Source organism: Sus scrofa, chromosome 3, assembly GCF_000003025.6.
Source record: "Sus scrofa isolate TJ Tabasco breed Duroc chromosome 3, Sscrofa11.1, whole genome shotgun sequence".
In the NCBI taxonomy this organism is placed as follows: Eukaryota; Metazoa; Chordata; class Mammalia; order Artiodactyla; family Suidae; genus Sus; species Sus scrofa.
This window is the reverse complement of record NC_010445.4, coordinates 4,671,347-4,684,622: the sequence shown is the minus strand read 5'-3', so window position 1 is coordinate 4,684,622 and position 13,276 is coordinate 4,671,347. Positions and strand designations below refer to the sequence as shown.

At 59.2% G+C, this 13,276-nt stretch overlaps 1 protein-coding gene across 1 annotated transcript in view; it reads right to left on the bottom strand.

Annotated features, from left to right (window-relative positions):
• Positions 1 to 13,276, bottom strand: part of GRID2IP (Grid2 interacting protein) — a 32,540-nt gene that overhangs the window by 15,199 nt on the left and 4,065 nt on the right. Inside the window, 3 exon segments of the mRNA XM_021086075.1 lie at positions 836 to 921; positions 1,164 to 1,412; positions 9,265 to 9,419. Coding sequence (XP_020941734.1) covers positions 836 to 921; positions 1,164 to 1,412; positions 9,265 to 9,419 — 490 coding nt within the window.

The following is a 13,276-nucleotide window of genomic DNA, read 5'->3' as shown; positions in this document are numbered from 1 at the left end:
TCTCAGAATGATTCAATGGCTGCAACAGTGATGCAAAGGCACTGAGGCACTTTCCCAGGGATCAGAAGAGCCCTTCTGACAAACCCATGCACTAGAGATGTGGGCTGCTGAAGGGCAGAAAGAACGTGGCATCCGCAGAGGCTCTGATGGGGATATATCACTAGGAGCACCATGGTGCTGGGAGGGGATGGGTGCAGGACCAAGGGGGAGCTCAGTTCAGCACAGGAGGTATCTCTGCCCACAGAGACCTCCCAGAATGGAATGGGCTGCCTCTACAGGAAATAAGTTTCTTCCCTTCCCCCCAACTCCTCACTGGAGGGGCAGGAAGGAGGAATTCCTTCACTGAGAAGGCTCTGCCTTTAAGATGCCACATTCTAGGAGCAAGAAGGGGAAGGCCAGATGGGAGGAGGAGGAGAGTCCAGATTTGGGGGGCTTGGGGGCTGGGGAGCAGGCCCTGAAGCCCTGCTGCCTCTGAGTGGGGGCTGCCCGAGTGTCCAGTTCACACTGGGCAGCCGGAATAGGGAATGTTGTTTGGGGCTCAGCCTGGGTGGGCCCCAGCTCGGTCCTGGATGGCCCAGTGTCTCAGGCAGTGCCTAGTCCTTCCTGTGGACATAGAAAAGGTCTGGATGGAGAACTTGGCTCACTTGGCTCAGGGGTGACCTTGAACTTGAAGGGGGTTTGCCCCGCCTAGAGAAGATGGAATTTGGATCTGCTGCTCTGGGACATTCAGAGCACAGAGGCTACTTGAGGTTGGTCCCCGAAGGGGCGAGGGGTTGCTGAGCATCAGCCTAGCAGAGTCCTTCACCCCATCCTGCGCAACCCACCCACCCCTCACCAGGCAGGACAGACTCGATCCAGACAGGTCCGTGGCCGCGCAGCGTGAAGCCGAAGCTCTTGTTGCCCTTGTAGACTCGGACCGTCCTGGGGAGACAGAAGGGACTGGGTGGCGGCGGGGGGCGGGGCGGGGGGGGGCAGCAGGCCTTTCCCCGGGGAGAGGAAGCTGGTGGTGCAGGGGATGCCGAGGTCTCCCTCTTGTTAATCTCTCCTGGTCCCAAATCCCCAAGTGTTCTCGCTTTGCCCCCCGTCCCCCGCGCCCTCTGCCCTCCACCCCGAGCCCCACCGATCAAAGGCGTCTTCAGCCCGTGCCCGCGCGTCCCGGGTACCTGCGCGCGCCCCCGGGGCCGGGGCGACCGCCCGGCAGAGAGGCGGCCTTGCGCGGGGGCGGCTCGTCGGGGCGGCGCGGGGCGGCGCTGGCGCGCGTGGACACCAGGAGGCGCTCCGGCCGCTCCTCGCTGCGGCTCCGGCGCAGCCGCTGAGCGCCCTGCGCTCGCCGGGCGCGGCACAGCTTGCCCAGGAGACCCTGCGACACCACCTCGTCGAAGCGCGCCCTGTGCTTCTTGGGGATGAAGATCCTGCCGGCGGGGACCGCAGAGTCAGGGCGCGCCCCCTGATCACGCCCCCAACCCTTTTCGTGGGCGCCGCCCCCCGCTGTCCCCGCCACCCTTGGGTGGCGGGGGAATCCGCAGCCCACATCCCAGCGTGCCCAGTCGGTGCCTGGACTTGTGGCCCGACAGACCCGGGCCACACGAGGACCACAGCACCCTAATCGCTCCATGTGGGGAAAGTCTCGCTTCCACGGTCCCCATTACCCTGGCCTCCGGGGTTTCAGCGCCCTCAGCGCCTGTCCATGGACTTGTCCTTCCTTTTGCCTCTATCGTCCCCTCTCGGGCCTCTCCCGTCCTCTCTCGGGCCTCTCCCACACTCCCTCATCTCATGCCCTGTGGCCCCAGCCAGGCCAAGTCCCCGCCAGGGATCCCCACCACCTGCCTTCTCCCTACTTGATTCCAGGCAGCATGGCTGGAGAACACAAGTCCCCATTCGCTCTGACTTCCCCCAGACTCTCATCAGATTCCTAGTCTCCCAGCTTGTTTCTCTGCCAGCTCTCTCTACAGCATGTGCCAGAACCACCACATCCAGTCCTGTAGGCTTTGGCTTTGGCTCGGGCTGTCGCCCCTGCCCAGTATACTTTCTGATCTTAGCTGAGCGGGGTTTGCCCTTCAGCATCCAACACTGGCCTTCGGTTTAGCCCAACATGTTTGAGGAGGTCCCTGCTATCTGTGCCAGCCAGGCGCGAGGCTTCAAAGCTGAAGGCGCTGTGCTTCCTGCTCTCCAGGGAGTCGCCCTGGAAGTCGCCCTGATGAGAGGCAGCGGGGAGGCTCCCGTGCTCCTCTGCTGCGGTCTACACCCTGGAATATTTCCTTGGTGCCTGAAGGTCTCCTCTGCAAGGCTGGAGGCTCTCTGAAGGCTTCACTGTGAGCCACGGTGAGCAGCCAGGGCTCTGCACATGGCTGGGACTCAGTAAACAGGGGCACACCAGTGACCCACCCACACCTGTGAGTTAATATCCTGGTGGACTCCCTGGCCCATGGCAGAGGGTTCTGAGGCTCAGAGAAGATCCATAATGTTCTAGGGTTGCACGGCTGAGATGGAAGGCCAGCCTCTGGGTCTCAGCACTGTGGCAAAGCTCTGTCAAGGGCCCCTGATGGTCTGATTGCTAGTGAGGCCTCTCTGGCTCCATCCCAAGACTCCCTTCCCTGTTCTTTCTACCAGGAGCCACTGCCAAGGGCATGATGGGGGAAGCAGTGACCTTGCGGCCAGCTGAAATACAACCCCTCTGATGCCGCCCAGTGGCCCCCACTCATTTCCCCTGACCTCCGTGGGTAGGCTCAATAAGGGCAGGTGGGCAGACTAAGCAGCCTGGTGGGAGGCAAGGGATGTGGGTCCTTGGGGAGGAGGGTGCGTCAGGGCCTGCTCCCCTCCCCCCAGAGAGCTCTGCTTCAGATCTGGATGTTCCAGGCAACCAGGAGGCTAGAATGATGGCCTACTCAACTCTGCCAGGAGAGTCATCGCCTGATACACTCATCCGTGCCCACCCCCGGCGATTCCCGAAAATCTAGAACCTCTGCCACATGCCCAGATGGCCAGTCAAGGTCTGCAGAGCCTGACATCTCCATCCGCCTGGCCTGCACATTCCTCACACGCCTCAGGACCAGGCGAAGCAGAGACCACAAGCCAGTGACGGGCTACCTTGCACTCTGGGCTCCAGCCCAGGAGCCAGAAGGTATCAGCCTAATGCCTCGAGCCCCTAGGTCAACCTGCCATCCCTAGCAGCTATCAGAAGAGGCCTCTCCCTCCCTCCACCCAGTGGGAACAGGGGGAGTCGCCAACTGCACAGGTGGGAGAAGGTTGGGTGGCCTATTCCCTCATCGGTGTTCTTGGAGCTGAAACAGAGCTAAGGCTACCTGGTGTGCCAGACGCCCTTCCTGGCTGGTGTCGCCCTCCATGCGGCACTGTCCAGCCCATGCACCCCAGCCCTGAGTCTGCTCTGAATTGACCAACCAACAGACTCAGGTGCACTGTGGCCTCATGGGCCACTGTGGCCGATCGACCAATGCCCCTCTGACCTGAGAGCCTGCCTATGGCTGCCCCAGGACTCCCAGGTCCCTGCTATGCCAACCGGCTTCGTAGTGGCGGAGGGGCTCTTTCCCGGGCCACACGATGACCTTGCACTCCGAGTCCGTTCTGTACTCTGAGGGGGGCGGGGTGTCAGGTCTAAACCCAACTCCAGATTCCTACCAAGGGCTCCCATAGGGTCCTTTTTTCCCACCACATTCCCCGCCTCCTTTTCTGTCCAGATCCCTCCATCAGTCCGGTCGGTTGTAGGAAGGAAAGGGGCTCTTCGATCCCAGGCCTTGGTCCTTGCGACCTCCATCCAGACCTCTAGGGCCCGGGGCGGGTTCCGGGTGCCCAACGCGGCGAACTCGCCCCTTTCTACCCTTCTGGTGTATGCCCACCCAGCCAAGCTCGGTGGGTGCCCACCCACCGCAGGGAAGCCCCTCAGTGCCCCAGCCCCACCCCTTTTCAGGTCAGCCGGAGGCGGGTCTGTAGCACCAGAGCGCGCGGTTCCCGGGGGCGCGGGGCGAAGGGTGGGGGAGGAACTACCGAAAGTGCCGAGAGAAGCCCTGGTCCTTCCCCATCTGGAGGCGGCGGCGGGGGCGGCGGCGGCGCGGCAGGTGCGGATGGCCAGAGGACCGCGGAGCCCGCGAGCAGAGCGAGGGCGCCGCGACTCCACGCGCCTCTGCGGGGCCAGCGCGCTCGGCCCCTCCCGCGCGGCCTGGGCCCGCGGCCCCGCGCCCGCCCCCTCGCGGTGGCCCCGCCCCTCCCCGCCCCGCCCCGCCCCGCCCCTCCGCTCCGGGGACCCTTCGGCTAGTGGTCGCCGAGCTGGAGCAGTTCGAGGCCGTCACGCTGCCACCTCTTGTCCCCCACCGTTCGCCCTCCCCAGGCGCCTCGCCTCCGACCTCCCCGCTCGGGCCGTGGCGCCCCAGAGAGTTCCCGACCCTCGGCTGCTCGAGACCGAACCCGGCCGTTCAGAGGAAGCTCCGACTGCCTTGTGCGGAGCCTGGGAAGGCTTTCTGGAGAGGTGGCCTTTGCCTGGCACTCCAGGGGTCCGCAGGTGTCGGCCAGAAAGACCCTCCCTCTCCACCCAGGGGAAGCTCCCATGGAGAGGCTAGAGAGGGAGGCCTTGAATGCCAAGGTCGCAGCTAAGCCTGCCCCTGTGAGGACAGGGAGGAGCCCCGGGAGTCTAGGCGCGTAAGGGGAGGCCGAGGGTTTGGGGCAAAGGTTTTGGTACTCCAGGGGAGGGGTGATGCCAGGAGGGGAACAGGAAGGGGTGCTGGGAAGGAGCACCAGATTCTAAAACGCAGGAAATGGAGTTAATAAGACCTGGTGAGTGAGCGGAAGTGAGAAGGGACAGCCAGGAGGGGGCAAGTCCCAGGTAAGGGGGGAAGCAAGGACCAGAGGACATGTCCTAGTGGGAGGGGAGAGGGGAGGACCAGCCAAGCGGAGGAGACAGAGACAACGGGAAAGGGGGTCTGGTTGCTCCCTCTGGCTCTGGGCTCACCATTGCCTGGAAATCAGAGCAGGAGCCAGCCCCGGGGACCCCACTGCATGGTCATTTCTTGCAGATCAGAGCCCTGGCTTCAGGCAGGAAAGGGCAAGAATCTGAGTTCTGAGGACCAAAGGATAGATGCCAGGGAGCCAGCCCATGGCATGCCGCGGAGGCCCTTCTGGGGGACAGCCTCATGGTGGGGGGAGGGGGGTCAGCAGGAGGCTCTCTCCCACCAGGAGGCGGCCACCATCCCGACAGGCTGGACATGGAGGCAGGACCCCCGGGGACTTTGCCTCTGTCTGTCTTTGGGAGGAACGTCGTACATGGTCCTGGCTGCGGGCTCCTGCAGCCCATCCCAGGGAGGTCCTGTGGACCTGACGGTCAGTCTCTGTACTCTCATGCTGCCCAACTCACTTCAGCCCCCATGCCTGGCCCCGGCGAGGCCACCACCCGGGCCTGACCTCTCAGGGCTGCCTTTCTCCCCTGTAGCAGCAGGAGGCCAGAGCCCATTCTCATTCAGTGTCCTCCGCAGGCCTGGCCTCAGCCCTGCCAGGGGAGAAATGTCTGAAAACCCTCACGCTGAGCACAGCTCCCCGACATCCCAGAGCCACAGCTGTCCCGTTATGAGGGAGCCATTTCTGATTGTTTTGTAGCAGCTGCAACAGCCCAGCATCCAGAACCAGACCGGCCCAAAGGCTGAAAACTGCAGGTGGCCGTGCACAGTGGAGACGGGACCCCGGAGCAGATGCTTCTGCCTGAACCCAGACCTAGCCAGCAGTGTACATGCTCCTTTGGGCCAGGTTCCCCACCCATCACTCCAGCCCCGTGAAGGTGCCAGAAGGGCCAGCAACTGGGACATCTGTCCAGAAGACCCAAGGCAGCGTGGTGTGGGCCAGGCTGGTCTTTGCCGAAGTATCTGCCCCAGAAAGAGGGTGTCACCAAGGCAGATTGCACTGGGCAGTGTTTCTCAATTGGCCTCCAGAGGACGTTTGGCACTGTCTGGAGACAGTTTTGGGGGTCCCAGGATGGCAAGTGGGAGGAGGATGTGTTACTGGCATCTGCTGCATGGAGGCCAGGGGGTCACTAAACGTCCTGCAATTTACAGGCCAGCCCGACAGCAGAGAATCACGGGGCCCCAAAGCTCTGTAGGGCGAAAGAGACCTTCCCTAGTGGGAACGGCTTTAATTGAGCACATACTACGTGTCTGGCACTCCCACCTACACAGTGTCATAGAATCCTCCCTCTAACTTCGCATTTCGGTGTCTCTGACACTTGTCATTAAAACAGAAGAGGGTGGAGGAGGTACTCACATCCTGTCCCCAGATGCTTTTCTGCTTGCCCTTGGCAGAGCTCCCCACCAAGAACCCTGCTGGGAACACGCAGAAACGGTCACCCCCACTTGTACGGATAAACTATGGAGGTTCATTCACCGGCTCAAGGACACACAAGCCAGGGAAGGGACTGGGGGTTCAAACAGGGTCTACCAGGATTTAAAACCAGGCTTCCTCCACCACCTCACCTACCTCCCTCCTGGTCCCCGCCCCCCCTTCCCTTCTTTGCATATTTCCAGAAATGCTAGCAGAACCCGAAGCTGGCTTTGCCTTCCTGTTCCTTCCTAACCACGTCACACTTTCCAAACTGCCTGGCCTGTCCTAATTAGAAAGTCATTTTATCACTTCATCCCTTTGGGGACAGACCCACATTCGGCTCTGAGCCACAGGAGTAACTGCCGTTGTAAAGAAAGATGAGACCCTTGACTTTCCACGTCGCCACTGACCCAGATCTCACCGCCACGGCCACGCTAAGTCCACGAGGACACGGGGTCCAAAATGACGGAAGGTGAGGAAGGACATGTCCTGTGTGTGTGCCGTCCTATACGGCAGCCACGGGCCACACGCGGCTGCTGAGCCCTTGAAATGTGGCTGCTGAGACTGAGGCTGAATTTTCAATTGTATTTTATAGTCTTTAAATTTCATTTTAAAGAGCGACATAAAATTTAAAATTTAATTTTATGTGGCTGGCGGCTACAGTGATGGATGGCCCAGCTTCAGGGTCTCACTGCTCCTTCTCTTTTGTCCCCAAGGCAGAAACTGGGGCCACTGGGGCCACCCCTCGGAGGCCACAAGGGGATGTGGGTGGGGGCACACCTGTGTCTTTACCGCCCCTTTGCTGCTGTACCTCTCGGTTAAAGTTTGTCTCCTGTTAATCAAGGGTCCCAGCGCCAGAGCCCCTCATGGCTCCCTAACAAGGCAGGGTGGTTAGGTACCCAGGGTTGGGTTCTGTATGACCACCCTCACCTTGGCCCTCTGGGACCCACCTCTGTGGTCAGACGCCTGGCTTCTCATGTCCACAGGGCACACCACCAGATCCCACTGGTCACTGAGCTGCGGCACTGGAATCTGCTGCCTCCTCCGAGGAGCCTGCCCTGACTGCCCTGGGCTGAGTTCGCCCTTGGCTGCCTCTCGGCTGGTGCTCAGCCCTCGGAACCACAGAAATCTGTGTCTGTGATATCTCCATGCCTTTTCTGAGCCCTTGGGGAGGTGCCACGTGGGGATCACCACTGCGACCCTGAAACCCAGAACATGGGCCACAGGAGCCTGGGGGTGGGGGTGGGGCGGTGGGGGGATGGGTGGCTGAAGCCCCGCTGCCAGGGCACCTCTCTCCCTGCAGAGCCCAGCTGGGCACCGCCCCCTCCTCCAGCAGCCTCCCCAATTTTCCTGTCGCACTTGACACGCGCTGACAACAGAGGCTGCTGTTTCATTCTCCCCGGCAGCGCCCCGGGGAAGCGGCGGGGACCGGGCACCCCCAGGTGTCCAGGGTTCCCGCTTCCCAGGCTCTAAATGGAGTCGGCCCAAGGGGTGCCGCCTCCACCCCGGCTCTTCCGGACCCGCTGCGGGTCGCTTGGGAACGAGCTGCGGATGGAAAAGGCACGCATGGGGGCTGTCCCGGAGGCGGACTGGCCGGCCGGCCGGGCAGAGGCGGCAGGGACGGAAGCCCGGGCAGCGCCGAGGCGAGGCGAGGGGGACCAAGAGGGGCCTCCAGCTGAGTCCGGCTGTTGGCAGCCTTGAGAGGTGCGGGCCAACTTCCCAGGGGACAGCCTGGCCGCCCTGCCCCTGGCCCAGCTCTGGTGCGGAGGGGCGGGGTGGGGGTCTGCAGATCCATCACCTCCCCAGGGGGCCCTCAGCGCCAGCGCATGATCTCACTGCAAATTTGGCTCTAGAAATAACTTTTCTTTTCTCTCCGAATTTTCCCAGCAAGGGGCAGGCCCCTAACTCACCCCAGGCAGCTCATGGTGGCCTCTTTCGGTGGCCTTCTGTGCTCCGCTGCAGAGCTGAGACGCTGCGCCCCAGGCTTGGGGAGTGGGGGTGGCCAGCCCGGTCCCTGACATTGGCCAGGCCCAGAGGGAGGGGCAGGCTGCGGGGTGAATGGCAGCGAGGGGAGGGGGCCGGCTGAGCCCAGGAAAGGGGAGGGGAAGGGTGGTGGGGGAGCAGTCACGGGCCCTGGAGGCAGCCCCGCAGGATCACTCAGACCCAGGGGGTCCTGATCAAAGCTGCGCAGTGCCAGGGCAGTGGCCCTGGCAGGATGGGGGTGGGGGGACTGAGGACATTCTCAGGCCATTCCAGGTATGGACCTACTAGGGGATCCCCCCCCACCGGCGCCCCCCAAGGATGAATTCAGAGGGGCCAAAGCTGAGCAGAAAGTGCACAGCTGGTCAGTTGATCTTCCTGTGACTGCTATTATTTGCTGTGTGACTTTGGGCCAGTGCCTTAACTTCCCTGAGCCTCAGTCCACTTCTGTGGAGTGGGGATAATAATAGTGCTGGTGGGATTCAGTGAAAGAGGGCTCCTCTCGGGCCCTGGTGGGGTTCTAGGCACACAGCTGGCATCATCAAAGGGCAGAGAGAGCACACTGTAGGATGGGGGTGCCCGGGATGGACACAGCCTGGCCCCAGGCTTCCCTGCCTTCACTCCGTGCCTTTACCCCTCTCAGTGAAGAAATGGGGATATCTTGGTATTGTGCTGGAGATTTCTGTGAACTGGGTTTGGGGACAGAGCGGGTCAGGCTGTGACTTCAGGTCAGGAGGTGGGTCTTGTCTACAGCCCGTCCCAGCCCAGCAGCCCTTTCCTTCTCAGAGTGATGCCCTGGCAGCCAGCAGAGCCAACAGCAGCCCTTTCCAGGGTCACTGGCCCGCCCTTATTCGGGGGCTGAAGGGATGCTGGGGTTCAGTTCAGGAGTGGGCCACGCAGCAGCAGTGCCTCAGGTGATGGTGGGAGGGTGGACACCCTGCCTGTCCATCCCACCCTCAAGGGAGGTACCTGAGGTTCTCCAGGAGGGGCCCACAGGCCTCAGGGGGCAGTGCCAGGGTGAGCGCCCACACCAGGGTGTCTACCCGCTGCTCAGCCGCGAACTGCTTCAGTGCCGTGAACACCTGCTCCTTGGCAGCCGGCTGGTCCCCCAAGATTTCGTCCACCTGCGGGGAAGGGTCTGATGAATGGCCACAGGCTCTCAGGCACTCAGTCACCTCCCTGCCTTCCTCCCTCAGTTGACCTGCCGAGGACCGCTGATGGGAGGGAGCATCGCTTGGGTCCTGATGTGAGTTCTCACCCCGACCCTGGCATTTCAGACCTCACAGCGGCCCTCCCAGGTGGTCATGGCCGGTATCTTCATTATAAAATTCTTATAAAGTGATATCTCAGGAAACTGAGGCGGCCGGAGGTGAGGTGACTTGCCCAAGGCCACGGGGTCAGGACTCACATCCAGAGAGCGCCCTTCCTCTGAATACTGGGAGGATCAGAGAAATCAATACGAGGCCTTAAACATGTGCCAGGCACTGGGTAATTACCAGTTACTATTATTGTAATACTATAACCCCGCCCACCGCACTGTTTGCGGAGGGATCCCACAGAGAACGTTCCGGCTCCACAAAAAAGCCCTGGAGCTGGAGCCTCACCCGAATCTGGGTCCATCACGGATCCCTCCCGACTACTGTTTTCTTCACCTTTGTGTATAAACCAGCTGATGCTTATCGAGACACATGTACTCAAAGGAGCCAGTGCGATCCTTGGACATGAAAGCTTGATAGGAGCGTCCAAATGCACCCCTCATTTTACCCAAAGATCTTGCTTCTAGGGATGTATCTTTGACACGGCCTGACAAGGGCGCGATGCTGTGGGAGCGAACAGGTTCACCTCTGCGTGGGTTATGATACGGAGACGGCGGAAGCAGCCTAACCATCTCAGGTCATGAGCTAAATCACTGTGGCACCTCCATTTGGGGGAATTTGTACTCCCTTAGCTGTGCAGCCTGGAAAGGAGGAACCCCCTCAAACCAGGCGGAGAGGCAAAACCCTGGTCCTTATGTTGCAGCCTCAGGCAATCAGAGGCTCTAGCCCAGGGCTTGCTTTGGCTGCTGAAGGACTGCGCAGAGATATGTGGAGGTAGAATTTGTTCAGGGCAGAGGCAGGTCCCTGGGTGCACCCTGAGCAGACTCATTCTGAAGGGGGTTTAGGATGCTGTGCTCTGGGTTACCCAGCCTTTCTTGGTCCTACACTTAGATCTCCAACGCTGATTCTGTGAACTCCGTAAAAAGGAAAAAAAATATGTGGCGACGGCTGCACTGCTGTGTAAGTATTACTGAAAGCCATGGGTCAGTTCACTTTAATTACTTTTTTAGGGCCACACCCACAGCACATGGAGGTTCCCAGGCTAGGGGTCAGGTTGGAGCTACAGCTGCCGGCTTACACCACAGCTCACAGCAATGCCGGATCCTTAGCCCACTGAGCAGGGCCAGGGATTGGACCTGCGTCCTCATGGATACTAGTCGGGTTCTTAACCTGCGGAGCCACAGTTGTAATTCCTGAACTGTACAAGTAAATGAATAAATTTACAGTATGTAAATACATCTCAATAAAGCTGTTATAAAATACATGAGAGGAGTAGTGGCTCAGCAGGTTAAGGATCTGGCATCACTGCTATGGCTTAGGTTACCATTGTGGCGCGGGTTCAATCCCTGGCCTAGGAACTTCCACTTGCAGCCGTCAGTCAAAACAAAACAAAACAAAAACCACGAGTTCCCGTTGTGGCTCAGTGGAAATGAATCTGACTAGTATCAATGAGGATGCAGGTTCAATCCCTGGCCTTGCTCAGTGGGTTAAGGATTCAGCGTTGCTTTGAGCTGTGGTGTAGGTCACAGACGCAGCTGGGATCCCGTGTTGCTGTGGCTGTGGTGTAGGCCAGCAGCTGCAACTCCTATTCGACCCCTAGCCTGGAAACTTCCATATGCCACAGGTGTGGCCTTCAAAAACTGGAAAAAAAAAGTGAAAATGTATGTGATAAACAGGCAAGTGAAAAAAGGTTATCAAATGGAACACACAGCATTACATTTTTATCGTAGATACCTATACATACGTCTGCATAGGGAATATGCACTAAATCTTCTAGTGATTTTGGTAATTTTTATATCAACGGTTTCTTTTCTTTCTTTTTTTTTAGGGCCACACCTGCGGCATATGGAAGTTCCCAGGCTAGGGGTCCAACTGGAGCTTCAGCTGCCAGGTTCACCACAGCCACAGCAACGCTGGATCCTTAACCCACTGAGGGAGGCCAGGGACTGACCCCGAATCCTCATGGATACTAGTTGAGTTTATAACCCTCTGAACCACAATGGGAATGCTAATGGTTTCCATTTTTTAACAGTGAGCTGGAGTTCCTGCTGTGACACTGTGGGTTAAGAACCTGACTGCTGCAGCTTGGTTCACTGTGGAGGCATGGGTTCAATTTCCAGTAGGCTTATATGATTTATACAGTCAGGAAAAGGAAGGCATGTTATCACTGCTCCATTTTTTGCTATTTTTTACCGTGGTAAAAATGTACATAACGTAAAACTTACCCCTTCACCCATTTTATTTTGTCTTTTGTCTTTTTAGGGCCGTGCCCGCAGCATAGGGAGGTTCCCAGGCTAGGGGTCTAATTGGAGCTGTAGCCTCTGGCCTTCGCCACAGCCACAGCCACGCGGGATGTGAGCCGCATCTGCGACCTACACCACAGCTCACGGCAACACTGGATCCTTAACCCACAGAGGGAGGCCAGGGATCCAACCTGCAACCTCATGGTTCCTAGTCGGATTCATTTCAGCTGTGTCACGACGGGAACTCCTGCACCCATTTTAATATGTACAATTCAGTGGCATGAAGGACATTCACAGTGTGGTGTGACCAGCAGAACTCTCTAGTTCCAGAACCTTCTCACCACCCTAAATGGAAACCCTGTGCCCATTAAGCAGTCACTCTCCATTCCCCACTTCCCCAGCCCTGGGCAACCATTACTCTTCTTTCTCTATGGATTTGCTTATGCCCAATATTTTTTATGACTAAAACCATATCCTGTGTGGGCTTTTGTGTCTGGCACTGTTACTTTTTCAGACGCAGCAATGAACATGGTCTGTCTGTGTTAATTGACAAGGAGACCCCTGTCTTGTCAACTGAGGGTCTGGGGGTGCCTCTGGGCACTGCCACCCTGAGCAGGCCCTGAAGCGGGGAGGCTGGGTGGCTGTGGGAGCAGGGCGTTTGCTATGCACCCGTGTCTCTCAGGGCTGTGTGGGTGCAACTTCAGCCAGAACCGGGGCTCTTAGGACCCATCTTTCGCCTGCCACCCACCCCCAAACTCCTCAACACGCCCCTCGCCTTTCCTCTGCACAGAGGATGAGTGGGTACTCGCCGGGGCACCCTGGGAGGATGAAGAGCCCCTTCCCAGGCAAGGCCAACCCACCAGGCTGCACGCATTCCCCTGCACCCCCAGTCCCCCTCTTTTCCCGCCACCTACTTGTCACTCAGCTCTTGGCGAGCGTTTCCTGACCACCCTGCTCCAGGGGCCCTTGTCTCCATGGGCATTTGCCCCCTCGTTGATCCTCATCTGAAATAGCCTGTCCATGGATCTGTCCGCTTGTTCATTGTCTGTTCCCCACGGGAAAGTCAGGGACTTGAGAGCCGGCTCCTCTCTGGACCTGTTCGCGGCTCTTCCCCCAGCCCTTGGCCGTCAGAGGGCCCGAGTCAATAACTGCCACGTGTGTGCATTTCAGGGTCTTCACTGCCTTCTTCCCTTCAGCTCACGCCCATGTGCCCATCTCCCCCAACCTATAAATAAATAAGTCAAGTCCTCCCTGACCCTGCAACCTTATTACCCTCTCTGTACTCCCACAGCTGTCTACACTTCCTAGTTCCATACAACTGTCCTTACCCACTACGATCCAGCCCCCACTGGCCAGCAGCACTCCACGATACTGCTCAGGCCAAGGACCCCAAATGGTGACTCCTAGAGCTTGCTCCTGAAC